The sequence below is a fragment of the Phragmites australis genome, chromosome 17, assembly GCF_958298935.1.
Source record: "Phragmites australis chromosome 17, lpPhrAust1.1, whole genome shotgun sequence".
NCBI classification, from domain to species: Eukaryota; Viridiplantae; Streptophyta; class Magnoliopsida; order Poales; family Poaceae; genus Phragmites; species Phragmites australis.
The window spans coordinates 26,891,200-26,919,072 of record NC_084937.1 but is presented as its reverse complement, the minus strand read 5'-3'; the positions used below and the strand labels follow the sequence as shown (position 1 = coordinate 26,919,072).

At 52.3% G+C, this 27,873-nt stretch overlaps 1 protein-coding gene and 1 long non-coding RNA gene across 3 annotated transcripts; one reads left to right on the top strand and one right to left on the bottom strand.

The window, feature by feature from the left end:
* Nucleotides 1–20,409: 20,409 nt before the first annotated feature.
* On the bottom strand, nt 20,410–27,199 carry LOC133897613 (uncharacterized). Of its 2 annotated transcripts, XR_009905945.1 has the most exons (4): nt 26,668–27,199; nt 26,444–26,569; nt 26,215–26,339; nt 20,410–20,624 (listed from the first exon to the last, which is right to left on the bottom strand). It is a non-coding gene; the product is annotated as an uncharacterized LOC133897613 (long non-coding RNA). The 2 variants fall into 2 exon arrangements; XR_009905944.1 differs by having other exon boundaries at nt 26,444–27,194.
* LOC133897612 (NAC domain-containing protein 54-like) lies at nt 20,641–23,320 on the top strand. Its single transcript, XM_062338405.1, has 3 exons — nt 20,641–21,125; nt 21,211–21,488; nt 22,809–23,320. Exons 1-3 carry the CDS (start codon nt 20,969–20,971, stop codon nt 23,022–23,024), a joined length of 651 nt encoding a protein of 216 aa, XP_062194389.1. The 5' UTR covers nt 20,641–20,968; the 3' UTR covers nt 23,025–23,320.
* Nucleotides 27,200–27,873: the final 674 nt, after the last annotated feature.

Here is a 27,873-nt window from a genome sequence, read left to right as displayed (position 1 = left end):
GCTAATTTTCAGGGCACATTCACGCGCCCCGGCCTGGAGTGCGACCTCCACGCCGTCAAGCAGCAGGAGGGGGAGACGCTGCGGCTCTTTATTCAGCGCTTCAGCCAGGTCCGCAACACCATCCCGCGGATAGGCCCCCACGCTGTCATTGTCGCTTTCCGGCAGGGCGTCCGCGACTAGCGGATGCTCGAGAAGCTAGGCACGCACGAGGTTGAAACCACCGCGGAACTTTTCGTGCTAGCCGACAAGTGCGCCAAGGCGGCGGAAGCTCGGGCGTGGCACGTTCCACGCCCTGAGCACCCCACCGCCAATCAACCAGGTCCTTCCCGCTCCGACAGGCAGGAAAAGAAAAAGAGAAGGAGGCGTGAGGCTGTCCCGGTCGAGCCAGCCCAGGGCCCCGCCCGTGGGCCGACCCAGGAGCCCAACCGCCGGCAAGCACGCCGGGCGGCCGCCGACAGACGGCCTGCGCCCGCGAGGGCTCCGGCCCGAGCCCCTCCTAGGGCTCCGGCTCCCGCAAGGGCTCCCGCTCCGGCAAGGGCCCCCGCTCCTGCGGGGCCCAAGCCGGGGAAGTGGTGTCTGATTCACCAGACCAGGTGGCATGACCTCACAGAGTGCCGCACGGTCAAGGGCCTCATCGAGCAGCGCCAAAGGGACCGCGAGGAGCCCCGCCAGGGTGACGACGATGGAGCCGCCCCCAACAACCCAGAGCTCGGCTTTCAGGAGCCTGAGCACACCGTCGCTTTCATCGACGGAGGCGCGTACACGCCCTCCTCCCGCCACAGTGTCAAGACCATGCGGCGCGAGGTGTGCTCGGCGACCCCGAGCGAAGAGGCCGTAAGGCCCTTGAAGTGGTCGGACGCCCCGATCACATTCAGCTTGGCCGACCACCCCGCCAGTACTGCAGGCGTGGGGCGACTACCCCTGGTAGTGTCCCCCTTCATCTGCAATGTGAAGGTCAATAGAGTGCTGATCGATGGGGGCTCAGGCCTTAACCTCCCCTCCAAGGAGGCTTTCGAGAAGCTGCAGGTGCCCTCCAGGCGCCTAAAGCCGTCGCTCCCGTTTTACGGGGTGACACCCGGGCACTCCCTGCCCCTCGGGCAGGTCGTGTTGCCCGTGACATTTGGGAGCCGGGATAACTTCCGGACGGAGAACGTCATCTTCGACATCGTGGAGCACCCCCTCCCCTACAACGCCATCCTCAGGCGCCTGGCGCTCGCTCGGTTCATGGTAGTCACGCACTATGCGTACCTCACGGTTAAGATGCCGGGCCCAGCGAGCCCCATCTCCGTGTCCGCCGAGACCAGCAGCGCCGTCTCCTGCGCCGAGCAGTTATACTCGGCCTTGGTCTCAGCTCGAGCCGAGGTCGAAGGTCATTCAGGGGGCCCAGGACCCTCTTCATCCAAACCCCGACTCACTGCCGACGCCTCCGTTCCTACGAAGGAGGTCGTGGTGGGCGAAGACGCCTCCCAGGTCATCCGAATCGGCGGTGACCTGGGCGGCAAATAGGAAAGCGCGCTCGTCACCTTCCTCCGGGCTAACGTCGACGTGTTTGCATGGCAGCCGTCTGATATGCCCAGGATCCCTAGGGAGGTGATCGAGCACCACCTGGCTGTGCGCCCGGACGCACGCCCGGTGAAGCAGAAGGTCCGGCGGCAGGCGCCCGAGCGCCAGGAGTTCATCCGGGAGCAAGTCAGCAAGCTCCTTGACGCCGGATTCATCCGAGAAGTCTTCCACCCCGAGTGGCTGGCAAACCCAGTTATCGTACCGAAGGCCAACGGCAAGCTCCACATGTGCGTGGACTACACCGATCTAAACAAGGTTTGCCCCAAAGATCCTTTTCCTTTGCCCCGCATAGATCAGATTGTAGATGCAACCGCGGGATGTGATCTTTTATGTTTTTTAGATGCAAACTTTGGTTATCACCAGATCCGCATGGCCATAGAGGATGAAGAAAAAACTGCTTTTACCACTCCAGTGAGGACTTATTGCTATGTATCGATGCCTTTTGGTTTGCGCAACGCTGGGTCCTCTTTCCAGCGCGCTATCCGCATCACCCTTGATTCGCAGGTTGGCCGCAAGGTCGAAGCCTACATCGACGATCTCGTGGTCAAATCCCGAGACCGCGCCACTCTGCTCGAAGATCTTGCCGAGACTTTCAACAGTCTCCGCACTACCCGCCTGAAGCTCAACCCCGAGAAGTGCGTCTTCGGGGTGCCTACGGGCAAGCTCCTCGGTTTCTTGGTCTCCAGCCGAGGGATCGAGGCCAATCCAGAGAAGATCCGGGCCATCGAGCAGATGAGACCCCCGGCTCGACTCAAGGAGGTTCAACGTCTCACCAGCTGCATGGCGGCCCTCGGGCGCTTCATCTCCAAACTTAGGGAGCGAGGACTCCCCCTCTTCAAGCTTCTGAAGAAAACCGGTCGTTTTGACTGGACGCCGGAGGCCGAGCAGGCCTTTCGCGATCTGAAGAAGTATCTCACCTCGCCACCCGTACTGGTGGCCCCCTCCGAGGGCGAGCCACTACTGCTCTACGTCTCGGCCACTCCTCAGGTCGTGAGCATGGTATTGGTGGTGGAGCGCGATGAGTGCACGGGGTCAGGTGCTGGGTCCCAGCTCCCGGCCGCCCCGAGCACTCCCTTGTCCTCGTGGCTCCCCCCGAGCAGGGCGTCGAGCCCGAGCACTTGGCTCCTCCCGACCTGGGGTCGAGCCCGAGCACTTGGCTCCTCCCGACCTGGGGGTCGAGCCCGAGCACTTGGCTCCTCCCGACCAGGGAGTCGAGCCCGAGCACCCGGTCAGCCCCGACCACGTCGCCGAGCTCGGGGGCTGTAGCAGGCCCTCGGGTGAAGCCGCAGTCCGGGCCCGCCGGGTACAATGACCGGTGTACTTCGTCAGTGAAGTCCTCCGGGAGGCCAAGACAAGATACCCCCAAGCCCAAAAGCTACTCTACGCCGTGCTCGTTGCTGCCCGGAAGCTGCGCCACTACTTCCACGCGCACAAGGTCTCGGTGGTTACCACGTACCCACTGGGGCCCATCCTCCGGAATCGAGAGGGCACCGGGCGCGTCGTCAAGTGGGCGGTGGAGCTGGCGGAGTTCGACCTGCACTTTGTCAACCGCCAGGCAATCAAAAGCCAGGTGCTCTCTGACTTCGTGGCAGAGTGGACACCCGTCCCTGAGGTCGTCCAAGAAGAAATCTCCACATATCGCGGGCACGATGTGCCCGGGTACTGGATTATGCATTTCGATGGTTCCCTCACGCTGAAAGGCGCAGGGGCTGGAGTGGTTCTCACCTCCCCAACGGGTGAAGAACTCTGGTACGTCGTGCAGCTGCAGTTCCGCGCATCCAACAACATGGCGGAATATGAGGGCCTCATCGCCGGCCTCCGAGCCACGGTGGGCCTCGGGATTCGTCACCTCCTGGTCAAGGGAGACTCCCAGCTGGTGGTCAACCAGGTGTCAAAAGAATACCAGTGCATGGATCCTCAAATGGCGGCGTACGTGGCAGCAGTCAGGAAGCTAGAGAAGCGCTTCGACGGCCTGGAGCTGCGGTACATCCCTCGCCGCGACAATGCTCTGGCCGATGACCTTTCTCGCCTGGCCTCCTCCTGTGCGCACGTCCCTGCCAGAGTCTTTGAAGAAAGACTCACACGGCCTTCCGTCCTGCCTGCCGAACAGGACGAAGGGGAAACCTCGAGCTCAATTCTGGGGACCCCGACGGCGCCCTCAGTGGGAAGCCCCGACAGGGTGCCGCCGTCCGTCGAGTGCGCTGCGCTTGCTGACAGTTCTCAAGATGCCTCCTGGATGGACGAGATCCGAGGGTACTTGAAGGAAAAGTTCCTCCCCGGGGATGATGCCTCTGCTGAAAGAGTTGCTCGGCAGTCCAAACGCTATGCCATAGTAGATGGGGATCTCTACCGGCGTGGCACAGGCGGCATCCTCCTGAAATGCATCACCCGGGCAGAAGGAGGCGAGCTTCTCGCTGAGGTCCACGAGGGCGAGTGCGGTGGCCATGCATCGTTCCGCACGTTTGTCGGGAAGGCCTTCCAGCAAGGTTTCTACTGGCCTACAGCCCTCCAGGATGCTTCTGAGCTGGTTCGGCGCTGCAGGGCGTGCCAGTTCCACGCAAAGAAGATTCACCAGCCAGCTCAGGCTCTTCAAACCATCCCCCTGTCATGGCCTTTCGCGGTCTGGGGGCTGGACATTCTGGGTCCATTCCCCCGAGCAATCGGGGGCTATGAGTACCTCTACGTCGCCATCGACAAGTTCACCAAGTAGCCGGAGGCGGTTCCAGTCATCAAGGTGACCAAGAACACGGCACTCTAGTTTATCCGCGGTATCACCAGTCGCTTCGGTGTCTCGAATCGGATCATCACCGATAATGGCACTCAGTTCACAAGTGCCCTGTTCGGGGACTACTGCGAGGACCTCGGCATCAAGCTCTGCTTCGCCTCCGTCGCTCACCCTCGGAGCAATGGGCAGGTCGAGCGCGCCAACGCGGAGATACTAAAGGGGCTCAAAACCCGGACCTACAACGTGCTCGCAAAGCACGGGAAAGGGTGGATCGACGAGCTGCCTGCCGTGCTATGGGCCAATCGGACCACGCCGAGTCGCGCTACCGGGGAGACTCCTTTCTTCCTTGTGTACGGCACTGAGGCGGTCCTCCCCTTAAAGCTCACTCTACGCTCCCCTCGGGTGCATGCCTACTCTGAAGGCGAACAGGAACAGCAAAGGCGCGACGACGTCGACTATTTGGAAGAGCACCGGCGGCGTGCCGCCGTCCGAGCAGCCCGCTACCAGCAAAGCCTGCGGCGCTACCATCAGCGTCACATCCAGGCCCGGTCTCTCGAGGTGGGGGACCTAGTTCTCCGACGCGTCCAATCGCGTGAAGGAAGGAATAAACTGTCCCCTATGTGGGAAGGCCCCTTTACCGTGATCGGCGTCCCGCGAGAAGGCTCCTTCCGGTTGGCTGCAGAAGATGGGCAGCCGCTCCCCAACGCGTGGAACATCGAGCACCTGCGCAAGTTCTTCCCGTAGATGGCCATGTCTGCAGGCTCAGGTCAACCAGGCCCCGGGGGCTCCCCCCCCCCCCCCCGCCCAAGTTGACCGGGGGCTACCACTAACCGGGTAAGTCGCCCAACCTTGTAAAAATTGTCAATAATACAATACATATATCAATGTGCAGTTCTTATGTGAAAATTCATTTTTTTGGATTCCATATGTTTAATCTGTCTGGTGAGATGCTCGATTGTGCGAGAAAAGTTCGCTCTCTCATTTTCCCCGTTGATAAAAGAATCCCGATCGGTATGCGCGCGGGCAGTTGCTGTTGACTTACGTCTATCGTGGTAGGCTGTGGTGTTCGGTGTCGTGGCAGGCTCCTGGGCATCACCGAGTCCCTGGGGTTCTCGGGTAATCCTATCGCTCGAGCTGCTCGAGTAGTCCGGAGCCTAGGCACCAGGGACGGGCTGTCGGTGCTCGGTCTGGTCTGTCATACCTGGGCGCCACCGAACCATAGGACCTCTGGGTTATGTCTCTGCCAGTTTAGTCCGCCGGTCCGGGTATTCGAGAGGTCTCGGGTCGAAAATGAGAGCAGTCTATAATGAGTACCGCACTAACAGAGCGCACCAAGCAAAGAATTTCTCTATTTCTCTCAAGTCACAGATCGACAATCAAAAGCAAAAGCAGCTCGACCGCGAGGGCCTCAGTGCACAGGTCGTTGTTCGGCCCTAGGGGTCCTCGGGTGGTCCTACCGCTCGGGCACGAGTGGTCGGGATTGCCTGATCCCGGGCCCCCTTTGCGCCCCCAGTGCTCAGGCGCCCCAGCCGTGGGAACCAAGTTCCCGAGCACCCTGAGCTCGGAGCGCATGCCTCTCCTGGATCGGTCGGCCGAAAAGCTGACAGCTGTCCGGTGAGTGGTTAAATTCACATGAATTTACATTCAGTAATATATTGTTCCTGAGTTGTCCTCGGGGCCCTCGTATTCTAATCTGTTCGGCGAGATGGTCTCCACGCACACAAAACCCGGCCACGTGTTCGCTTTTCCCGGAACGACAAAACGGACAGTAGAAAGGTGTACCTTACGTACGGCAATGTCTGACCGAAGTCTTTCATGGTGGTCGTGGTGTTCGGTCCGCTTAAAAGGCCCCGGGCACTACCGAGCCTCTGGGGGTTCTCGGGTTATCTCACGGCTCGAGCTGCTCGAGCGGTCGGGAGCCTAGACCCTGGGGGCGGGCTGTCGGTGCTCGGTCCGGTCTGTCCTAGCCCGGGCACCACCAAACCGTGGGGACTCTTGGTCGCATTTCTGCCTGCACCTGTCTCCAGTCTACCTGTTTGAATGGTCACAGAGTGGGAAAGTGTTCACTGGTCATGGCGTGCTCCGCGCTGGATCGATCTATCTCCCGAGCAAGGAAGTTCGTACCTTTGTCTTTTGACTTAGCCGTTGCGGACTCGCGAGGGCTCGGGGGCTGAACGCGCAGAGAAGGCCTCACTGCTCAGGCGACGAGTGGTCGGGGCGGCTTCGTTCTCGGGGAGGGAAAGGTCGGGCTCGGTCTGACTGAGTACTCCTCGGGGCATCAAGGGAAAAGAACAGAAACTTCATCAAGCACTCAGAAAAACACTGGAGTTGCGACCCCAAAGAAAGGCTTCCATTATATTCACAAGAAAGGACAGCTATTCTTAGGGATCACGCCCACATTTACATCAAGTCGAAGAAAAAGAAAATTACAAAAAAAGCCTAATCTAAGTCGGAGCCCTCGCCGCTGCTCCCAGGGTCCGGAATCGGTGGCGCCTCTCGCGTGAAGCAAGCTGCCACCTCGGCGGCGGCGCCCCGAATTGCCTCCCGGGCAGCCTCCTCCTCGGCTTCGACCACCCCTTCCCGAGCTGGTTCCAGCGGGAAGTTCGGGTCCCGGCTTCGATAGCAGGCCAAGACATGCTCGGCCACCGCTTGGGCCAAGCCTCGCCCTTCCCGGGCGGCTAGCTCATGGATGGCCTGGGGGAGCACCTCGAGGCGCTGGCTGATTCTCTGGACGCCAAGGGCGATGTGGCCAATGCCCGTCCCCTTCGCCTCCACGTGAACTCGCCCAAGCCCGGCCACCCTCACGGACCTCTGCGCTTGCCGAAGGATGTCTTCTATCATCAGCTTCACGTTGGCCCGTTCGGTCTTGGCGGTCTCGAGCTCCTCCGTCATGCTCCGTAGCCGCTCCTCGAGGCCCTGTCCCTCGGCCGCGCCGGCCGAGCTGCCGTCGGGCGCCTGGTCTTCAGCCAGCTTCACCCGCTTTGCAAGGGTGGAGAGGACCTGCTCACGGGCGGTCAGTCCAGACTCCCACTTGGTGGCTCGCTCCTCCCGAGCAGCTGAGGCCACCACCGCCTCGGCAGCCTCCGTCTCCCGGCGGATCAGCAGTTCCTCCCGGGCTTCCAGATCCGACGCCGTGATGCCAATGTCGATCTCTCGGATCGCGACGTCCTCGTCCCGGCGCTGGAGCTCCTCCTCCCGACGCTGGAGTTCGGCACGGATCTGGTCAGCCTCGCCTTTCTGGCGGGCCAAGTCAGCCTGGGAGGCCTCCGCTGTCCTCTCGCAGGCCAGGACCGCCTCCTCCCGCGCCTGCACCTGCCTCTCCCTGGTGAGTGCCTCGGCAGCCTGCTGCTGCGATGCCTCGGCCAGGCGGGTGGCTTCTTCCTGCTCCCGCACGGCCTCCATGCGAATGCCATCCAGGGCCTTCCGCTCCTCCTCCAGAGCGCGTCGCTCATCCTCGTTGACGGCGCGGGCCGCAGCGACGCGGGCCTCGAAAAGGCGCCTATCCGCGGCAAGCCGCTCCCTCTCCACGGCAAGGGCGGCGTGGCTCGCCTCAAGCTGCGTCATCTCCCCAGCCACGGCCGCCTCCAGCCGCCCGATCACCTCCCGGGCGCTCCCTAGCACGACTGGGAGGGGGTCGGCGAGCCGGCTGGGCAACGGCAGGGCGCTGGGTCCCTTGTGAGCCTCCTCCGAAGGGCTTGGGGTCCCCGAAAACTGCCATGCAGGCACCGCCCACGACGAGGTCGTCCGCCCCACGCTCGACACGCTTGGGGCGGGCTCAGCCGACGCCGGTTGCTCGAGCGCGGCCGCCACCGTCCGCTCGGGGCTGGGCGGCGCCTGTGGCTCTGTCTCGGTCGGCGCGCTCAGCGGCTTCGGCTCCACCGGCGCGCTCGGCTCAGGCGCGCTCGGCTCGGGGGCTGGAGCCGACCTCAGCGCCTCCGACCGTCCTTGGTCTCCGGCGGCGCCCGTAGGTGGCCTGCCAAAGAAAAACGAGGTTAGTCTCCGAACTCACTCCGGGCAAGGCATGCTCAGGAAAAAGGGGGGAAACTTACGCAGATCTGGGTCTTCGGTATTGCCACCTCGATTCCGGGATCCTGTACCCCGGGCCCGATGGCGTTGGCCCGGAGTCCTCCCTCCTCTTCCGCGGGGGGCTCTGTGGGGCCGCCGCGCGGTCTCCGGGCTCCAGACCAGGCCCAAGCAGATCAAGGTCTGGTTCCAGAACCGCAGATGCCACCCCCGACGCTGGCCCCGCACTGGACGACTGACCGCCCCGGCCTCCCTCCTCGCCAGGCGACAGCGACGGCGGGGACACCGGTGTAGGAATGAAAGTCCGGGGACGCTTCCCTCTGTCCCCCGGCGCTGTCGCCACCCCGCTGCTGGCGGCGCCCGTCCTTCGGCCTCGCGGCTACTGCATGCAGCAGCCCCACCGCTGGCCTGCGGCCCGCCGCTTGCGGCGCCTGGGCCACCGGTCTGCGCCGGACCGCCTGCGGCCTCCTCGCCGGCCGCCTCATCCACCCCGGGAATCTGGATAGTCCCGGGGTTCCGGCGCCCTGGCCGGTCCACCAGCCCCTGGGCGTCGAACTCCGGCAGCTTAGCTTGCAGCGCCACCCGGTCAGGGTCGGCGCAGAGCGCTAGCTCCTTCCAGGGGAGCTCCGCCCGGCTCAGGTCGTCCACCCCGATCACCACCCGGAGCAGGCCCCTCAGCGCCGCTCTGTCCAGGTCCCACTCCGCGCCGATCTGGGTCCGGGTGATGTCCTGGGGGCCCGTGTATGCCCAGCAGGGCCGGGCCCGCTCCCGCAGAGGCGCCAGGCAGCGGCACATGTAGTCCGCCACCACCATCACCGAAGTAAGCCCGGCCTGGCGCAGGAAGTTGATGCACTCCAGGACCGGCGCCATCCGCGCATCCGCCTGCGGCGGCACCTCCTAGGTCGCCTTCTGGGGCTCCGCCAACATCTCCAGCAGGGTCAAACGGTCGTGGGGGCTGACGTCGATGTAGAACCAGTCGCGCCGCCAGTCCTCCCACTTGCTCCGCAACACCTAGGGAATGTACTGCTCCCCCAGGCCATCCCGCAGCCGGAAGTTGCAGCAACCGGCGACGTCCGCGGTGGAGAAGCCCCTCTTCTTCCATGCCGACCGCATCACGAAGAAGTGCCGGAAGAGCGTCATTGACGGCGGCACCCCCACGAACATCTCGCAGAGGTGGGCGAAGACCGCTAGGATGACAACGGAGTTGGGGCTGAGGTGCACCAACTGGATCCCGAACGTGTCGAGGATCTGAAGGAAGAATGTCGAAAACGGCAGCACCAACCCGGCCGCCACGAAGGAAGTAAAGAGGACGATGCGCCCCAGCCGGTCCATCGCCGACGGGAAGCTCACCGGCGTCACCACCGAGGCCCCCCGCTGGCCCTCGGGCACCATCAGCTTCCGCACCTTGTCCGCCGCCTCCTCGTTCACAAGCCGGGACTCCGGCAGCACGCTGTCAGGAGTCTTGTCGTGGCGGCTTCCTCCTGCTCTCGACATCTTGTCAGGGTGGGGGATGATCTGGACGGTGGGGGAAGAGGGGTGCTCTGATCGCCTAAGGAAGGTTTAGGGTTCAGGAGCGCAAGGAAGACGAAGGCTTGTTCGCAAGATGGCGTAAAGTGGGGGGCGGTTCGCTCCCCTCCCCCTTTTATACCCCAGGGAAATTCAAATGTCGCCTGCCACGGTGCGCTCGGCGGGACAGTTTCCTCAGCCAGCGCAACCGCCAGGCGAGTCTCCCTCGGGCCGTGCGGGTGTCAGCAGTTGCCAGGCGTATTTTCCTTGATTTGCGCGGTTGCCACGCGCGCCGCCTGGCTCGTTATCACGCGCCGCCCGTCCCGTTATCACACGCCTCGGGACTCGACTGGACGCTCGTCCGTTCGGCTCCCCGTTGGGCCGTACCAGAAGCCCAGACCGAAAGGGCCAGTATCTACGAGCACGCCGCGTGGCGTCAGTACTGGCTTCGGCCTCGTTGATGACGAAGGGCCCATCCGCAGTCTCTGGGCCATCGCTTGCCAATGGGCCCGGGGGCTGCTGTCGGTGAATCAGGAACCGGGGGTCCCCGAATCCCGAGACCAGGCCAGCAATCCGCCACGTGGCGCCATCCCGCAGAATCTCCTCCGCGAGGTAAAGAAGATTAAGTCCCGGGAGAGGGCGCTCGGGGCCACAGTCAGTGGTCCCCGAGTCCCCAAGTTTCCCGATGATCTGCGAAGTCTAAGTGCCGGGAAGAATTGTGCCCGGGGCCCCGAGAGGTGGCCCCCTGGGCACCCCAGTACCCCGAGGACCCACTAAAGAAAGTTCTGGGAGAGAGTGCTCGGTGCTGCGTGTAGCGGCCCCCGAGCACTCGGTCCCCCGAAGGCCCGTACAAGCGTGCCCGGGAGAGAGTGCTCGGGGAGGTGAACAGTAACCCCCGAGCACTCGGTTCCCCGAGGACCAAGGAAGGGCATTCTCGGGAGAGAGTGCTCGGGGAGGTGAACAGTGCCCCCGAGCACTCGGTTCCCCGATGACTCAGAAAGCCCCCTGACAGTGGCCCCGGCAGGGGTCCACTGATGTGGTGTCAGCTAGTCAAAGGCCCGAAGCCGCATTTAAGAGCGCGCGTGGCCTGTCACCTCCAACTGCTCCCGCCACGCTCGGTGTTAGTTCCTGCCACATTCTGGCAGAAGGGCGTGGGGTCATTAAATGCACGGGTCCCATCCCGTGCCATCCGGCCCGTCTCGGGATAACGTCGTGAGGGCCAAGGCATTCTGTCTATCGCGCTGCTGTGGCAGGAAGAACAAGACGGGGCGGGCACGCCGGGCCGCTCTGCGGCTGCCCGGTGGGCCCTCTCCACGGCGCCCGTTGTCAGTGCATTTATGGTGACAGATGACCGGGCGTGGGACACATTTTCCACCCCCGGTCACTTCGCACAGAGGCTATGATGACGCCCTTTCCATTTATGGTGCCTTGGGACTCGTGCCCTCCCGTTCGGGGCACGCTGCTGCCGGCGGGTATTTAAAGCAGCCGGCAGCACGAACAAAGACAAGTTGGGAAAGGGGTTTTTCGGAGAGTCCCAGAGGAAGTAAGAAGCGAAGAGAAGAGAAGATCGAGAGCACCCAAAGCCAACAGATACACGCAGACCGAAGAACAAGGAGCCCCAGGCTCTAGGATAGACAAACATTCTTGTAACCAGCAACATCCTTGAGGGACATTCTCAGGGCATTTATAGTATCCATACAGGAGTAGGGTGTTACGCCTCCGTGTGGCCCGAACATGTCTAGACACCAGCGCATTTACTTCGTTCCGCACTAGATCCTTCCACGCCACCGGCCATTGCATTTATACCCATTTATTTCTTCGGCGAACATATTCAGGATCATCCCCTCGGCCGAATCTCTAAAAAGGGGTCCCTCAGGATCCCTGCGACAGGAGTTAGCCCTCCGACATCGTGCGTTGAGGTAATCCTTACGCCCCGCGCCACTTCCTCGATCCCCGAGCTCCGCCTTGTGCCCCGCGCTAACGTCATGCACATGTCGTCGCCCCCTATAAAGAGGAACAATGCCCTCTTCACCGCTCTGCTCCACACCACACAACACCACCTCTCCTCTCCACCGCCTCCCCCTCCCACTAAGCCACCACTAAAGCCGACCACCACCTCAATCTCTAGAGCGTCGCCACCGCCAGTGAGCATTGTGCTTCTCTTCCTTCCTTCCCGAAAGCCAACCCGAGATCCCCTCAAACCCTATCACTATCATGTACCTTTGCCACACCACCAGAGCACACTTCATTGCCGGCCACCTCATTCTCTCTGTCATTGGAGCTCCATCGCCACGCCATCGTCAGCTTAGATCCGCCTCTATTGCCATCGTTGTCGGTCAGTCCAGATCTGTCGCTCCCTAAGCCAGATCCGACTGCCGCCGCCTCCTTTTACATGTCATCGGAGCTTGCCACCGTCCTTCATCGCTGATGCACCACCGCCGTTAACCGCCCCCATCGCCTCCCTCCTCCTCGTTCTCTCTCTCTCTCTCTCTCTCTCTCTCTCTCTCTCTCTCTCTCTCTCTCTCTCTCTCTCTCTCTCTCTCTCTCTCTCTCTCTCTAATCAGATTGGAATAGTAGCATCCCCTCTCCTTATCTCTTTAGTCGAGCCGAGCCAGCCAAGCCAAGCCCCTGAGCATAACCCTGAGCAGAGCCGCCTCCAAAGCCGAGCCGAGCCGAGCCGAGCCAAAATCAGAATATTGTAGAAATATTCCACTCTTTTCCTTTTCTTGATTTTACCTTCCGATAAAACTTTCGAAGCCCATTTATCCTTCATCCTAACTCTGTTTCTGACGATTCTTCCACTCATATTCTTCTAAATTAGAGATCTACCCAATCATGCCAAATTCATAATTTTTGTAATTTAATTAGTTTCTAATATAACCATTTGATTAATTGTTTGTGTGTGTGCTTTTGCCGTTTGTTGCGTTTGTTAGAGGAAGGCGCATTCGAGAAAGACCCAGAGGATCCGGAGTTTGAAGAAGGAGAGGATGAGGACTTCAACGAAAGCAAGTCCTACACCATTGATCATGATGTTCCTATATTTTCAAATACAACCAGTAGAGCCATTATTTCAAATTATAGAAATTTGCATGCTTAAGTTAATAACAGTAATTTTAAAAATATGCTAATATAGTTATGACCTCGCTTGTTTATGCAATGCCTTGATATTATCACCTTTATTCCATTGAAACCCTAGAAAGTCCCCAACATCAACTATAATGATTGTTTGTATGAATACTTGTTTACTAACATGCTTAGGATTGCTTTGCTCAAATAAAAGAATCAGGATAATTATATATGTTAATTATGTCTTTTCAAAAAGTGTGAAGTGGTGTGTGCTTGGTGTGCGTGTAAGATATGATCATAGAAACCCTAGTGTGTTTTTGATGGGGGTAAGTAAGGTACCCATAAAGGTGGGAATTATCTTAGAGCAGTTCACCTTTGTAGTGTTCTTGTTAGGAGACACTTGCCTCGGCTGTAGAAGGACATGCAATCGTATAACCACATGACCTGAATGTGCTGGACTTAGACCAACCCTTTCAACTTAGTTCGGTACCCACTCGGAGGCCGGTAGTAACAACGAGGGCCAGAAGAAGACTTAGGCAGTACATAACCCAAGGACTAGCTGGTGATGTTGTTAAGGCTATATCAGAGCCTTGCGATTGCTAAGTGGTCCTTCCTGTGAATATTCTAAGACCTCTGGTACCTTAGTGCCCCGTGGGTGGATATTGTGGCTATGTTATGAGAATGCTACGTCTCGTTATAACAGTTTCAACAGTTGATAAGGTTAGAGTCTATGCATATCTTATGGGTGAAGTGTACAACCTCTGCAGAGTGTTAAACCTATCCGAATAGCCGTGTCCTCAATCAAGGACATGATATGGTTTGGTCACAATGATTAGCTTTTTGGCATGAGTATCTCCTTGGCATGTGAGTGAGCAATGTGCCCGTGTTTCCAAAAAGTGATGACTATGTGCCTGGAATATCCCGAACTATGTCTCCATCAGCAAAAGAAGTGTGGGAATGGTGAGATGGAAGTATCTCCCCCAGGGCCAACGTCCCCGTAAGTTCAACTCATGTGTTTCCCTAAAAAATATCATAAGGTAGTCTTTGCAAATTGAACCTTGCATCGAAAATTAACTTTCTGCAAAAACTAAATATTCTGTAGCTTTATTCTTAATCTATCTTTATGCATCTAATTTTTCCCCTTGAAATAGGACTTGCTGAGTACCTTATGTACTCATTCTTGCTATATGTGGATTCAGATGATCCAGAGGCCGACTTCATCGAAGGTGAAGATGATTAAATGAAGAGTAGGAAAGTTGGTTTCGTCTGCACTCAAGTTACCTGTAGGGCTTGGGTCGTTTTTGCGTTATCTCCGTTGTGCTGTGAGACTTTGTTTAATTATGCCTATTGATTTTTTTTTATAGTAATGAACTCTGTATTGTACTATAATATAATATTTTAATCTATATATGTCTGTGATGTCTAATTTTGTTGGAAATATATACGTGACAGTTACTGATCCAGAGACTAGTATAAGTTACACAAGGTGACCCGAAAGAGAGGTCCAACAGAAGAAACATATATAACTGAAAAGGCTGAATAGCCTCCTCGTTGTAACATGATTAATTTGATTCTAGTTATATCACATCACATATAAAGATCTCTATGAATCCGGTAATACGAAAAACCCTAATAGCAGACGTTCCATTACATGCTTTCAGTTGTGAGGCTTTACTAACCTGAAACACTAGGGTTCGCAAAGGGTTGAAGGAATACCATTCCACAAGCAAGATCAGAGGTTACCACATGCTTTTGACAGTAGCCCTGGAATTTCAATCAGAATCCCTTCCACTCTTCCAGGTCAATAAATCTATGCGTAGAGATGCTTTGGACCATCCTGACCTTGAAATCTTGGACTGCATTTTTCCACATGTCGTAGCAAATTACTCTCCGAGTGAATGAGGATTGAGAGCCAACACAAGTCGTGATCTGTATTGATGCTGATGATTTATAGTACAACATGGCAGCGAATAAGCTCACCGTAAGCTAACTAACTCACTAGTCTTCAGGATCTAGCTAGAGAAGAGGGAGAGGTTACAGACGTACACGGTCATGCGTAGTATCTCGCTAACACTCCGCTGCAGTTGTAGATTCACCAGAGGAGATGCAAAGACTGCCTCGGAATTTGTTGAACATCGAGGTTGGCAGCCTTTCGTCATCACGTCGGCGAATTGCTGACTTGTTGGCACATGTAAAACACGTACCTCACCAAGCGCTACGTTCTCACGAACAAAATGAACGTCGAGCTCGATATGCTTTGTCCTTCGATGATGGACGGGATTAGCTGCCATGTATACTGTTGACACATTGTTGCAATACACAATGGTCGCCTTCTGAATACCGCTGTGAAGCTCACCAAGTAATTGGCGCAACCAACAACAGTCTGCCACTGCATTAGCCACCCCACGATACTCTGCTTTGGCGCTTGATTTGAGGCAGTCGGCTGTCTTTTGGAGGACCATGACACTAGCGAGTCACCGAGATAGATACAATAACTGGAGGTTGATCGCCGAGTGTCCGAACAGCCTGCCCAGTCGGCGTCTGAGTACGCAACAATTGAAGGAGCAGCTGATGCACGAAGACGAAGACCAAATCTTGTGGTGCCCCTGATATACCTGAATATCTGCTTCTGCAAAGTCTTGTGATAGTCGCTCGGGCCGTGCATATGTAAGCACACCTGTTGGACCATGTAGGCAATGTCAGGACGGGTCAGAGTCAGATATTGCAGTGCTCCAGCAAGACTCCGGTATGTTGATGCATCGCTAAGCTTCGCACCCACGGTGCTTGACAACTTGGGCTTCGTGTCCGCCGGTGTTGATTTTGGCTTGCAATTTGTCATGTCAACGCATTCGAGCAATTCCTCCGCATACTGCTCTTGAGAAAGGAAGAAGCCTTCGGAGGATCAGCGCACATTGATGCCCAGGAAGAAGTGAAGCGGTCCCATGTCCTTGATCACAAACTCGCCATGGAGCTTGTCGATGAGCTATCGCAGCATGGTGTCAGAGGAGGCAGTGATGATCATATCATCAACGTAGAGTAGAAGAAAGGCCTCCTTCGATCCATGGCGTAGCACGAACGGAGTATTCGGTGTTGTCTCCAGTGCTATCTCACTGATTACTTGCTCGATACGCGAGGCTCTGCATGATCTCAACTGGAAGGCAGATGGTGTCAATTGACGTAGATGGTGTCAGTGTCGTAGCCGTCGAAGGGCGTCCGGGCACTCCGGTCGTGAGCGAGGCAGAGGGCGCACGTGGTACAGATGTGGACGGAGGTGACCGTATCCTCGATGAAGTAGCATGTGTGGTTGGTGTAGTGGTAGCCGTCGCAGTACGCACAGATGGAGGTGTCGGTGCTGGTGCGATGGAAGAAGGGCTCGACGCAAAAGGCACTTGGTGTTGGTAGCTAGCCTGTCTAGCAGGCGCGTTGGTTGGTGGTGAAACACGCGCATGTGGGAGTAGTGCGCCACCACACCGTGCACTACAGATCTGAGGAGGTGGCGCTGGACCCGGTACCTGTGGAGGGTTAGCTGAACACACGGGATCGGAATCAGGGAGATCCGGTGGTGATGAGGAGGCTGTCATCTGATGGTGATGAAAGGGAAAGGTATGTTCAGCAAAAATGGCGTGGCGTGATGTGATAACACGATGCGTATCCGGATTGTAACACATGTAGCCATGATGGTCAACCGGGTATCCTAGGAACACACAGGGAGCTGATCTTGGTGAGAGTTTATGCGCCACGATGGCTGTTTAGTTAGGATAGTAAAGGCACTTGAAAACGCACAAATGATCATAAGATGGGGGAACACCAAGAAGAAGCTCATGAGGTGTTTTGGAACCAGTTGCAATGCAAGGTCTACGGTTGAGTAAATACGTGGTAGTAGACAGCGCCTCGGCCCAAAAACTTGCTGGCATAGAGGAATGGAACAGCAAAGATCGAACACTATTATTAAGTGTGCGCAAAACTCGTTCGGCCTTACCGTTTTGTTGAGATGTATAGGGACATGAGGCGAAGAGCGATGCCGTGCATGGCAAAGAACGAGCGAAGAGCGAAGTTGTCAAACTCACAGCCATTATCAGTTTGTAGAGCAACTATGGGACACTAGAATTGTGTACGTACATAGGCATGGAAAGAAAGAAGTGTTGCTAGGACAGCAGACTTGCAACACAACGGGAACGTCCAAGTATAATGAGTGTAGTCGTCAAGAAGAACGAGGTAGTATTTATTGCCCGAAATGCTAGGAACGGGAGAAGTCCATACATCCGAATGTAGTAATTGGAAAGGAAAATAACTAATCTAATGCGAGGAAGAGAAAGGTTGGCGCACATCTTTACCCATTTGACAGGCATGGCAAACATGGGGAGTCGATTTATTACATGCAAATGGAAACAAAGCTAAAGTGGAGGCAAGGGAATCACGTCTAGGGTGACCGAGTCGCGCATGACAGAGATCAACTGAGGAAGTACTTGCATGTAGACTTTGTGGTGAGGAAGGTCGAAGAGGATAGAGCTCATCACTGCTATCGCATCAGAGAATCACTGCCCGGGTACGAAGATCCTTTACAGAAAAACCAAAAGGATAAAATTCGACAGATACAAGGTTATCACGGGTTAAAGCACGCACTGAAATCAAGTTCTTGACAAGAGAGGACCCTGGATGAGATCAGAACATTACGTAACCTAAGAGGAGATGAACTTGTAGGAATGAGGAAAGAACCAGAGTGTGTGACAGAAAGAGTATCGCCATTTCCGACAACAATTTGAGGATGAGCAGTGGAGGAATGGAGTGAAGCATACCGGGACTAGAAGACATGTGAGAGGTAGCTCCAGTATCGAAGTACCAGTCCGCATTGTTGGAGGCCGGGGCAGCGGCAAGGTTGTTTAGGGTGGAGATGAGTGCCATATGATCCCAGACATTACCGGCAAGAGCGATGCTCGGCGGGAACACCGTGGAGGCGCCATCAGGTGAAGCAGCAGAGGGCGCATGAGCCGTATACGCCTGCTGGGCCGGGGCGCCAGGACGAGGCTCGAGAACTCTGGAGCCAAGCAAGCGAATGGGCATGGGCCATGCCTGGAAAAGACCCGTCCAAGGGTTGTAGCCGCCTGGCCATGGTGCTGCAACGGAGGGAGGGAGCGGGGGCGCAGTACTGGCGCCGCCAGTGCTGGAGCTCGGAGTAGTGGTCAAGGAAGATGACGAGGCATTGCCCCGCCCTTTCTTCTTCTTGGTCCACAGGCGAGCCCCGCCGGAGTTGGAGCCACCGTCGGGGCCTGGAGGCGTCGGCGAGTTAGAGGGCTTACGGGCAACGAACATGGCCTGCGCAGCCTCCATCTTCGCTGATTGCTCCATGCTCTGCTCCTCCAAGAGAAAGTAGGAGCGAGCGTGAAGAAACGAGGGCAGTGGTTCCCTCGAAGTGAAGGCAGGGATGCAGTGACGGTATTTGGGGTTTAAACCACGCAGCATGTTGATCACCTGGTTATCTTCACTTCAGCTTGGTGCAGTACTGGGTGATGGACATGTTGCCTTGGCACATGTTCCGCATCTCGGCTTCGATGTAGACAGTGCGGGTGAGGCGATTGTCGCAAAAGTTTCCCTCAATGGCGCGCCAGACGGTGTTGTCGGGCTGCATCACGATGTCCAGCATCTGAGGTGTGCCGGTGTGTAGAGCCAGTTCACAATGCACTGGTCGATCATCAGCCATTCCGGATTGCAGCGAGATGAGAGCCCCGGTGGTCGATGTGGTCCAGCAAGCCAAACTTCCCAAAAACGGTGTCGAAAAATCGAGGCCATTGAGGGTAGTTGGAGGCCTCAAGGTCGAGGATGATCGGCACGTGAGCGCGTATGTTGACGGACTGGACCTGAGCCGATGTGGTAGCAAAAGGTGGAGGGGGCGGAGGTGGTCGAGCGGCATGGTGAAGAAGGTCAGAGATGGGATCACTGGCAGAAGAAACAATTGGAGAGGATGGATGGGAAGAGTTGGAGGTCATGGCAGCGGAAGCTCCAGGAGAATGAGGCGCAAATGAGTTCATGAATGAATCCAAAGGGCCTCTGATACCATGAATGAGGATTGAGAGCCAACACAAGTCGTGATCTGTATTGATGCTGATGATTTATAGTACAACATGGCAGCGGATAAGCTCACCGTAAGCTAACTAACTCCCTAGTCTTCAGGATCTAGCTAGAGAAGAGGGAGAGGTTACAGACGTACACGGTCATGCATAGTATCTCACTAACACCGAGAAGTGCCGTAACGCGACAGTTTTCCAATAACCACATGCTGAAGAATACCTTTCTTTAGATTTTGGCGAAACAATAAGCATTGCGCGAAACTTAAGTTCAGTGGTCTACCTTATACGCATCTTCATTGTGAAACTTCGGTGTGAGCTTGTTGCCTCTGCAATGTTCAGACTTCATAGTGCCCCTCTCAGGTCAATAGTACCCTGCCACCACCGTTGAACTTTCCACCATTTCGACAGGCATATCAACTGCGAAAGTAATTTGCAAATCTACATTTAACAACAAAATTAGCTTTAGACCACATGCATCTGAAGGCTGAAGGGGACGCCTGTTTTTCCTGTAGAATTGGGTCAGATATACTTGCAGACCTCTTTACATGCCGGTTGGCATTGTAGTGTTGGGGAAGTTAACAAGAAAAAAGCAGCGAGTTACGAAGGGATGAATAGGACATTTCTCCCCATCCAAGGTTGCAATGCAAATAAAATCTCTGTATAGAATTGAGATTGTGATCATTGTGTTTAAATCTTTCATTTAACGAAGAACGGACCTAGATCATATCTATTATTATCTATTATTAAACTTAAGGAGCCTTCTGTGGAAGACAATCAAGCTTATGCTTCCAGAGACATATATGCTTAGACTAAAAAAGTGATTGATGATCCATAGTACTCGAGTATTCCTTTATCAGAATCTAAAGCTAAAAGTTTTGTCTGATCTAGATGGCTAAACAGATACCAATGCAAGCTCATTGAGACTGAAAGGCCACATGGCTACATGATGTTGGAGAATGGGTAAGCTACACTAGTATAAAACAAAAAAAAACTCTACCATGTTCAACCAAAAAACCATACGACTAGAGTATTATAGATCGTTACTACAAGACGTGTAGCGCAGTGAAAAGAGAATTAGAGTAGATCGATCTAACATTGTGCACGTCAATGCAGAAGAGGCAGCTCTCTGAGCAACTTCGCGACCACGATGCGAAAGTAGTCGATCGCATCGACCACCTCGTCGACTACAAAGAGGAAGTAGTTGTTCTCATCATAGTGTCTTTGTCGCCGATCAGCACCATAGCAACGGCAACAGCGCCTCCACGGTATCCACACATACATGGATGAAACGCCGTACGTCAGTGTACTAGCACCGCGCCCGACTAAGGTTAATTTCGTAGGGAGTTTAGGAAGAGGTGGTGGCCAGGGTTTTGATGGTCGAATCAATGCGCCCACAGTCCTCGTCTCCTCTTATATAGAGCACGCTAATGAATATTTAATTACATTAAAATCCATCATGACTATAAACCCTAATAGACTTTTAATTATATTAAATATCACTTACAGATTCAATCTGCATATACAATCGTTTCTAGAACATATCACCAACATATGAACCTTTTCTTTTTACGTTCCATAAACTTTCTGTTTTGCAATGCTGATCCCAAGAGACATGTTACTATCGCGTCCTGACCTTGCCTTCAGTCCTCTTCTCTTGACACAAAGAGATTAAGCTTCTGAAACACAAAAATAAGCTCAGTGAACAAAAGAACATACCCCATGGCTCAAGCGGGCAACACCGTGACAACATTCGAATCCCAATACAGCCGTCCACAATCTAGTAGCACGAATATCATAAAAGTCTGTTATCCAGAAAAACAAAATGAAAGTCGAAAAGAAGATGATGCGGTGCTGTAAGACGTCCAGAGTTTGTGTGAGAATCCTGTAAAGAGGCACACGGCTACTTGTAGGGCAGGCTTTGAATCATTTTACGAAGGAGCTAAAGAGCACAGTGGCCAGAGGCGGAAGGGAAAGACAAAGAGAAAGATCAACAAGAAAGGAGGCAGCGAGCTGGGAGGTCATGGCGCCGGCTGATCTCCCGCCTGGCTTTAGGTTCCATCCAACTGATGAGGAGCTTGTGAACTATTACCTCAAGAGGAAGGTCCATGGGCTCAGCATCGAGCTCGACATAATCCCTGAAGTAGACCTCTACAAATGTGAGCCTTGGGAGCTGGCAGGTAACCTGAAATTCAAGTCCATTTAGTTGCTCATCCTGAGATCTCGTCACTCCTGACTGAACTTGAGATATCTTTGTTTTGATAGAGAAATCATTCCTGCCTAGCAGAGATCCTGAGTGGTACTTCTTTGGGCCAAGGGATAGGAAGTACCCGAATGGATGCCGCACAAATCGCGCAACCCGAGCAGGATACTGGAAGTCGACTGGCAAAGATCGTAGGATTAACTACCAGAACAGATCAATTGGTATGAAGAAGACATTGGTCTACTACAAGGGTCGAGCTCCTCAGGGGCTCAGGACCAACTGGGTGATGCATGAGTATCGCATTGAGGAAAGCGAATGCGAGAACACCATGGGTATTCAGGTGACTCATTCATCCCCCTAGACATCAGTATCAGTAAAATCCTTGATTCATTGAGTTGTTTCTGTTGCATTTAGTAAGCTGAGTTTGCATTCAACTGTATTAAAAATCTAGCCAGCATTATCATATAAAAGCATGTGCGCTCTCTGTATTTATGTAATGCTGAGGTAACCATATCCCTAAATACACAAGAATTTTAAAGATATCATGCTAAAAAAATTGGACGGTGAAACATATAGAAGAACAAATTAGGGCATTGTTGGTTCGAGGAACCTACGTTGTTTATGCATGGAGTGCATGTAAAGTTTGGGTTCTTCTCCCTTTTTCTCCCCATATGCTTCAATATTAGCCATAAAGTATTCCTTGCTTCCATGGTCCATAGCTACTTTACAAAGTACGGCAGAAGTTTCTTTTCCAGTTCTCTAATGGGGTAAGGCATGGTACACTTTTTCTGGGCCATTTGATAAGACAAATTTAACATCCAATTCCTGGTTGATGATATGAAATGATACTACATGATTCAATGATTGTACACGGTTTAGGTGCCGTCATCACCTCATGATGTAGACTTCAGAGTATACATAATCTAGGTCAGTTGCATGCGGATGCTACCTTAAAGCACATCCTTCAGTGTGCCCCAGTGTTGTGTCGGTGGCTTTACACTTTATTCTCCATGTCCCACTCCTACTTTACTTAATAGTAAAAAACTTAAAGCCAGAACTGATAAAATGCCTGATCTCATGTTTAGCGCAAATTGGATCAAACTGCACAGGGCATTTAAAAGCTAAAAATGAAAATAGGGTTGTTAAAAAATGTACATTAGTTTCGTTAAAAAATGAATTTAGTTGGCATTTCTATGAACTAAACAAGAGCTGAAGTAAAATATGGATGACAACTTAATTCGGTTCCAAAGCAAGTACCACAGTAAAACTGTTTGGAGGCATGGGTGATTGCTAATGTTCTAAGAGAATTCTTCGGCAGCATTATATCAGTTTTGAATCTGCACACTGTTAAGTTCCTGCTGCACTTGATGCTAAATCCTCTACCTCTGGGATTCTCTTAAGACAACAAGTGATAAACATGGAATGTAATTTGAACAAACAGGACATGTAACTCAACAAAAGTTTCCAACAGAATGGAGAAGCACGATCCAGACACACTTTTGAAGTATACAGTCGTATAATATTCAGTGAAGGGTAATAGGAAGCTTAAGAAGCATTTTACTTCCCGTGATGCATGCAAAACAAATATACATCCCATCTGAATCGTTAAGGAAACAGAAATGATGTCAATTTATTGTTGATTATTAATGTTATTTTACAGGACTTGTATGCACTGTGTCGGGTTTTCAAGAAAAATGTGGCGTTCGGCGAATTTGATAAGCAAGGCGAGTGCAGCTCATCACAGGCTAAAGGAAATCAAGAACAACCTACGAACTTCGGGGATGTTGGACAGTCATCAGGTTCAAATGAGCCTGATAAAGACAACTCATGGATGCAGTTCATAGCTGATGATTTGTGGTGCAACAAAACAAAGTAATGAAATTGACAAGACAAATGTTTAACTTCATCTAACTAGAAATTCAAATTTCGTTATCAGTTGCACTTTGACTTTGTATATGTTTGATAACAACACTCCTCACTTCGGAGTTTGGACAGGATGACCATCTAAGTGACTCTGACTCTTCGTGTAGGGTTATACTTTTGCTCTTTTCGTGCTGTAATAGAATAACTTCCTACTTTGTACTTCAAGCTTCAGTTTTCTTTTCCTGTATCTATCATCAAACACAGTGATTTATAGTGAAAAAAAGTATAATATAAAAGCAGAATCTGATTTGACCCATATTATTTATGCACTCCTTTCATATGTAGTACTCCCTCCGTTCAAGAATGCAGACGTATTTTATTTTGGCTCGGTCTTCAAAGTTAGACTTTAACCATTATTTCCTCACAAAATTTATAGTTTATGGCTATAAAATCAATATAGTGTGAAAGAGTTTTGAAATATGAATCTAGTTGTATAATGTTATACACTAAATATACTTAGAGTTTGACTAATTATTGGTCAAAATATATAAAGATTGACTTTTCAAAATAAAATATGTCTTGTATTTTTTAATGGATGGAGTAATTACTCCCTCCAATCCAAAATAAGTATCATTTTGGACATTGGCACGTTCCCCAAAATATAACTTTGACTACTATTTTTTGTTGTAATATATTAATAAAATATAGTAAAAGTATACTATTATAAAAGTATTTTTTAAGACAAATCTACTCATATTATTTTCAAATATCTAAACTCAATATATAAAAAATAATTTATAGTCAAAGTTTAAAACAAATGACTGCATGCAATCCAAAACAACACTTATTTTGGACTGAATGGAGTATCATTTTACAGTTAAGGTCACCAAAGTTGTCAATTCCCTTAGTCAACTATGGTCAGCAATCTTTAGTCCAGTCCCCAAGGAGGGATGTTTTCCATTGCAATTAGTTGGCACTCTACTTTAACCATATAGCAGAGTTCCTGTTAAAGTTCTCCAAAAAAACAGAAAGCTATGACCTAATAATTGGCGCCACAAATCAGAAATGCAGTGTGGTACAGTTTTGAAGAATCGATTGGTTTTGGACTGACAAATTTCAATTTCTGGATATAGACTTGGAACACAATGATACAAGGATGGTACTGAATCATCATGACTAATGTTAAGAAGATTCTTACTAACAAAATTAGTACAAGCGTGGCGCTAGACTGGTAGCAAGCTCTAAAACACAGATACGTCATTTTGGTCTCACTTTGGTCGCGTATCCGCACCGGACACCATATCCAATACGCGGTTGATACGTATTCGAGCAGTATCCGCCCAAAAATAAATACACAAAATCAGATACTTAGGCCGGTACGTATTGGTCCACGAAATCGATACGGCCCAGCCCAAGCCGATATATCAAGTCATGGGTGCTCCAGTCGATCGCTCTGTGACCTAGCCGCCCGCCCACACGGGCGCAAACCAACGGCAGCAGCGCCGCCTCCACGCCAGCAGGCCGCAACGACAACTGGCGGCGAGTTGGCAGCAGTGAGGTGAGCTCCTTTCCTCCCTAAGTCCCCTTTCTTCCTCTCCATCGCTAGCTCCTCGCCTGCCTCTTTCTTTCGGCCAGTAGCCACCCTGCCCTCCAGCCAGCAGCTGCCCCGCCATCCCGTAGCTCCATACGAAAGCCACTCCATCCGCCTGCTCGACCATGCCTTGCCGCCTCCAGCCGGCAGACCCCCGCCCGCCTTCGCCTCCACTCCCTCCAGCCGGCAACGCCTCCACTGATCTGGTGAGTAGCCGCTCTCTACTCCTCTGCCCTCTAGTCGGTAGCCTGACAAAGCATGGTCTGTTCTTGTAATTCTTGTAGAGCAACCCTCCAGCCCGGCATGCAGTTACAAATGACAAGTATTTACTAGTGCTTTGTAGCTGCAAATGATCAGACCCTTAAGCCTTGATTGATTACCATGTCTTTTTCTAAGCTCCCAACATGTACTTCTCAGCTAAAATTGGGTTCAGCTGAAGAAAAATTGTCTGGCTTTATCATATTTTCGTTGTTGCAGTCTATTAGAATTGAAGAGCTGTCATGCCATGTTTCCTTAAGGAATTTTTCATTTATTGGTATAGCACTTTATTGAATGAGCAAACTTCACAATAATTCAAAGCTCGGTAGAATTCTGAACTTGTTTCATGCATTTTGCTACCATTTCCACCCCAATTCATTGGCTACTAAGATGTGGTTTTCTTGTTTCCGTCATATTAAGTTTGTGAATTGTGATGTGCGATATCAGTGTCGACTTGCATCCTGGTAGGATAGTTCTGTACTTCTGTCAGCTGCATCCATCTAGAGGGTAGTTTCCCTAGTAGCTATCGATAGCTTGTCTGATTAATGAGACTTTTAAGTATGGTATGTAATAGAATTTAAGTAGAGTATGTGAGTAACTTATTTATGTTGTTTTTAAGAAAATATAAACGTATCCGCGTATCGGGTTTTTTGGAAAAATAGCGTGTTCCTATATCCATATCGGGCCGATACCGATACCCGTATCCGTATCGGTGCTACATAGGTAGCAAGTAATAGTTTTAATAGCACCACAACATCAGCATTCTTGGACGGCAAACTTCAATAGCCTAAGCTCCACACGATTTCAAGAGCGTTTCATAGGTTGAGCCTTTCACGGCAGGGTTGCAGATTCAGAATTCAGTTAACAGTCACTCATCAGGACACGTCCCCTCTTTCTTTGGAAAATCAAGTTTTGGTAAGATTCTATAACATGATCCTCGAACTAAAGGTGCTATATCTGCTCCGCGTCAGAATAAAAATTGCTTCTGAATACATGCACTCAATCTTAGCATTCCACCAACAAAACCATCTGCATGTTAGCACAATTTCAGATGTTTAGTCAGGTACTCATGCTAAGTTTAAAAGTTCCAGACTGACACCGATTCCACAAAGTTGGTGTCAAACTCTCAAGGATCAAGGTCTAATCCTAAACCAAAATGCCTGTTTCAATCGGCAAACCAGAGATGGTGTGATAAGCACGAAAGTAGCATGGGTACTAGCTGGTCTGAGAAAGCCACACCCAGGGAACAAGAACCCTCCGCAAGACTAAAATCGCAATAGCCTTTGAGAAATCAACCCCGATAGATCACGCATGCGAAAGCCACAAGGACAGGTAAAGGTAGGGAAATCAATACCGATCGAGCAGCCAAGCGAAATCCGAGCCCCAGGGGACAGTTACTCCAAGCCAGCTTGCACTTGGCCGCCGCGCTGCCCTGCACCTAGGAAGCGAGCGCCGGGGCACGGGCCGCAGCCTGCACTCCTGCAGGAGACGTAAGAACGAGTGAACGGATGAGGGATCATTGCGCAAGGCCTTACAGGTGCTCGACGAAATCGCTGAACTGGGAGAGGGGTTTGAGCTCGTACCTGTGCCCACGCCATGGATGCGGCTCCGTGAACATCGGATGCTTCGGTCTGGGCCCGGTGTGCACCGCAATTCACAGATTCAGCACTGCGAGCGGATTGTAACTGTTTCCAAGCGATGGGTGGGCTCTGCACCGTTTGCAGCAACTTGAGAGAGGGGGGGGGGGGGGTATAATAATTTTCTCGGAATTCGAACCGCCCATTCCACAATTCCGAGCAAAATATACCGCCATGTGAGCGCGCGCCCGCCATGGCCGCCGCAGCGCCGCCCCTCGTTATCCGATGCTGCAAGGCGGCTGGAGACGGCGAGGCCGCTGGGGAAGAAGGAATATCTGGGTCACTGGGTCGGTGCTTGGTTCACCATCCTGGAACACCGAGCAACGCCCGAGGGTGATTTGCCGGCGAATCGGGAGTTCAGCGGCGGCCGAGCAGCACAGTGGTGTTAGGCTTCCTGAAAGATTCCGAAGGCTGAGCAACACGCACAATCCAGAACATTTCGTTGCGGTTTGATGAGATGCCGCTGACTATGCCTCGTGGTCGGCGCCGTCGGGAATTTGAAGACGCCGGTGGAGCTCAGAGCTGAAGGTCAACCCGGGCCTAGAAGAGAATAAGAGATAAAGAAAGAACCTTGCAGCTCCTTTTCAATCCATGCCATGGTTGTGAATATGATGCCAGTATGCAACATGCCTCTACCAAAACGCCATTTGGTGGAAACAGTTCGAGATGGCCTTCAGGCATGACCAAAAACTGAACGCATTTGCGCCATATGGAGGTCAAGGAGAAAGAAACACAACAACAAATGAAGTATCCACTTAAAAAATGTTCATATTATTTTCTATTCGGTTGCATAGGTTTATCCGTAGGACGGTAATTAAAAAGAATGAATATGCATCTTACAAAATACATAGTCTACTTCTTATCCGTCCAACACTTCTTAAAAACACATAAATGAAAGCATAAATTTTTGAGAGACAAAACGAGAAAAAAAATCCTAAATCAACATGACTTTATGGATGAAATATGAACTATAAGCTCTATTAAAAACTATTTCATATATCTTTAAGCACAAAAGTTTGAAACTTAAATGAAAAACAAAGTAAAAAAACAGTCACCGAAAGAAGCAACTTTTCAAGTTGATAATCCAGAGACAAAGAGATTCATAACCCTCTTAAATACATGAGTATATCAATATTTATACTTCTAGCGGCAAGAATAACAATTTACAAAGGTTAAAAAATCGTAGCTCAAAGGCAAAAACAAATATAAAAAAAATTACAACTGAAAAAGAAAAACTTGCTAACATGTAAGTAACCAATAGAGACTAGAAGTAAAGGATTTCAAGCATATACATAAACATAAAGTTCATTATTCAAAAAGATCAATTCTATTTTAGATAGATTATAAAGATTTTTTTCTCAAAAACTCACACATAT

Excerpts from the sequence above, each read along its gene's own strand:
- LOC133897612 (XM_062338405.1), top strand. The coding sequence starts at position 20,969 with ATGGCGCCGGCTGATCTCCCGCCTGGCTTTAGGTTCCATCCAACTGAT. Across the intron at positions 21,126-21,210 it reads TGAGCCTTGGGAGCTGGCAG|AGAAATCATTCCTGCCTAGC; the intron begins GTAACCTGAAAT and ends TTGTTTTGATAG. Across the intron at positions 21,489-22,808 it reads AGAACACCATGGGTATTCAG|GACTTGTATGCACTGTGTCG; the intron begins GTGACTCATTCA and ends GTTATTTTACAG.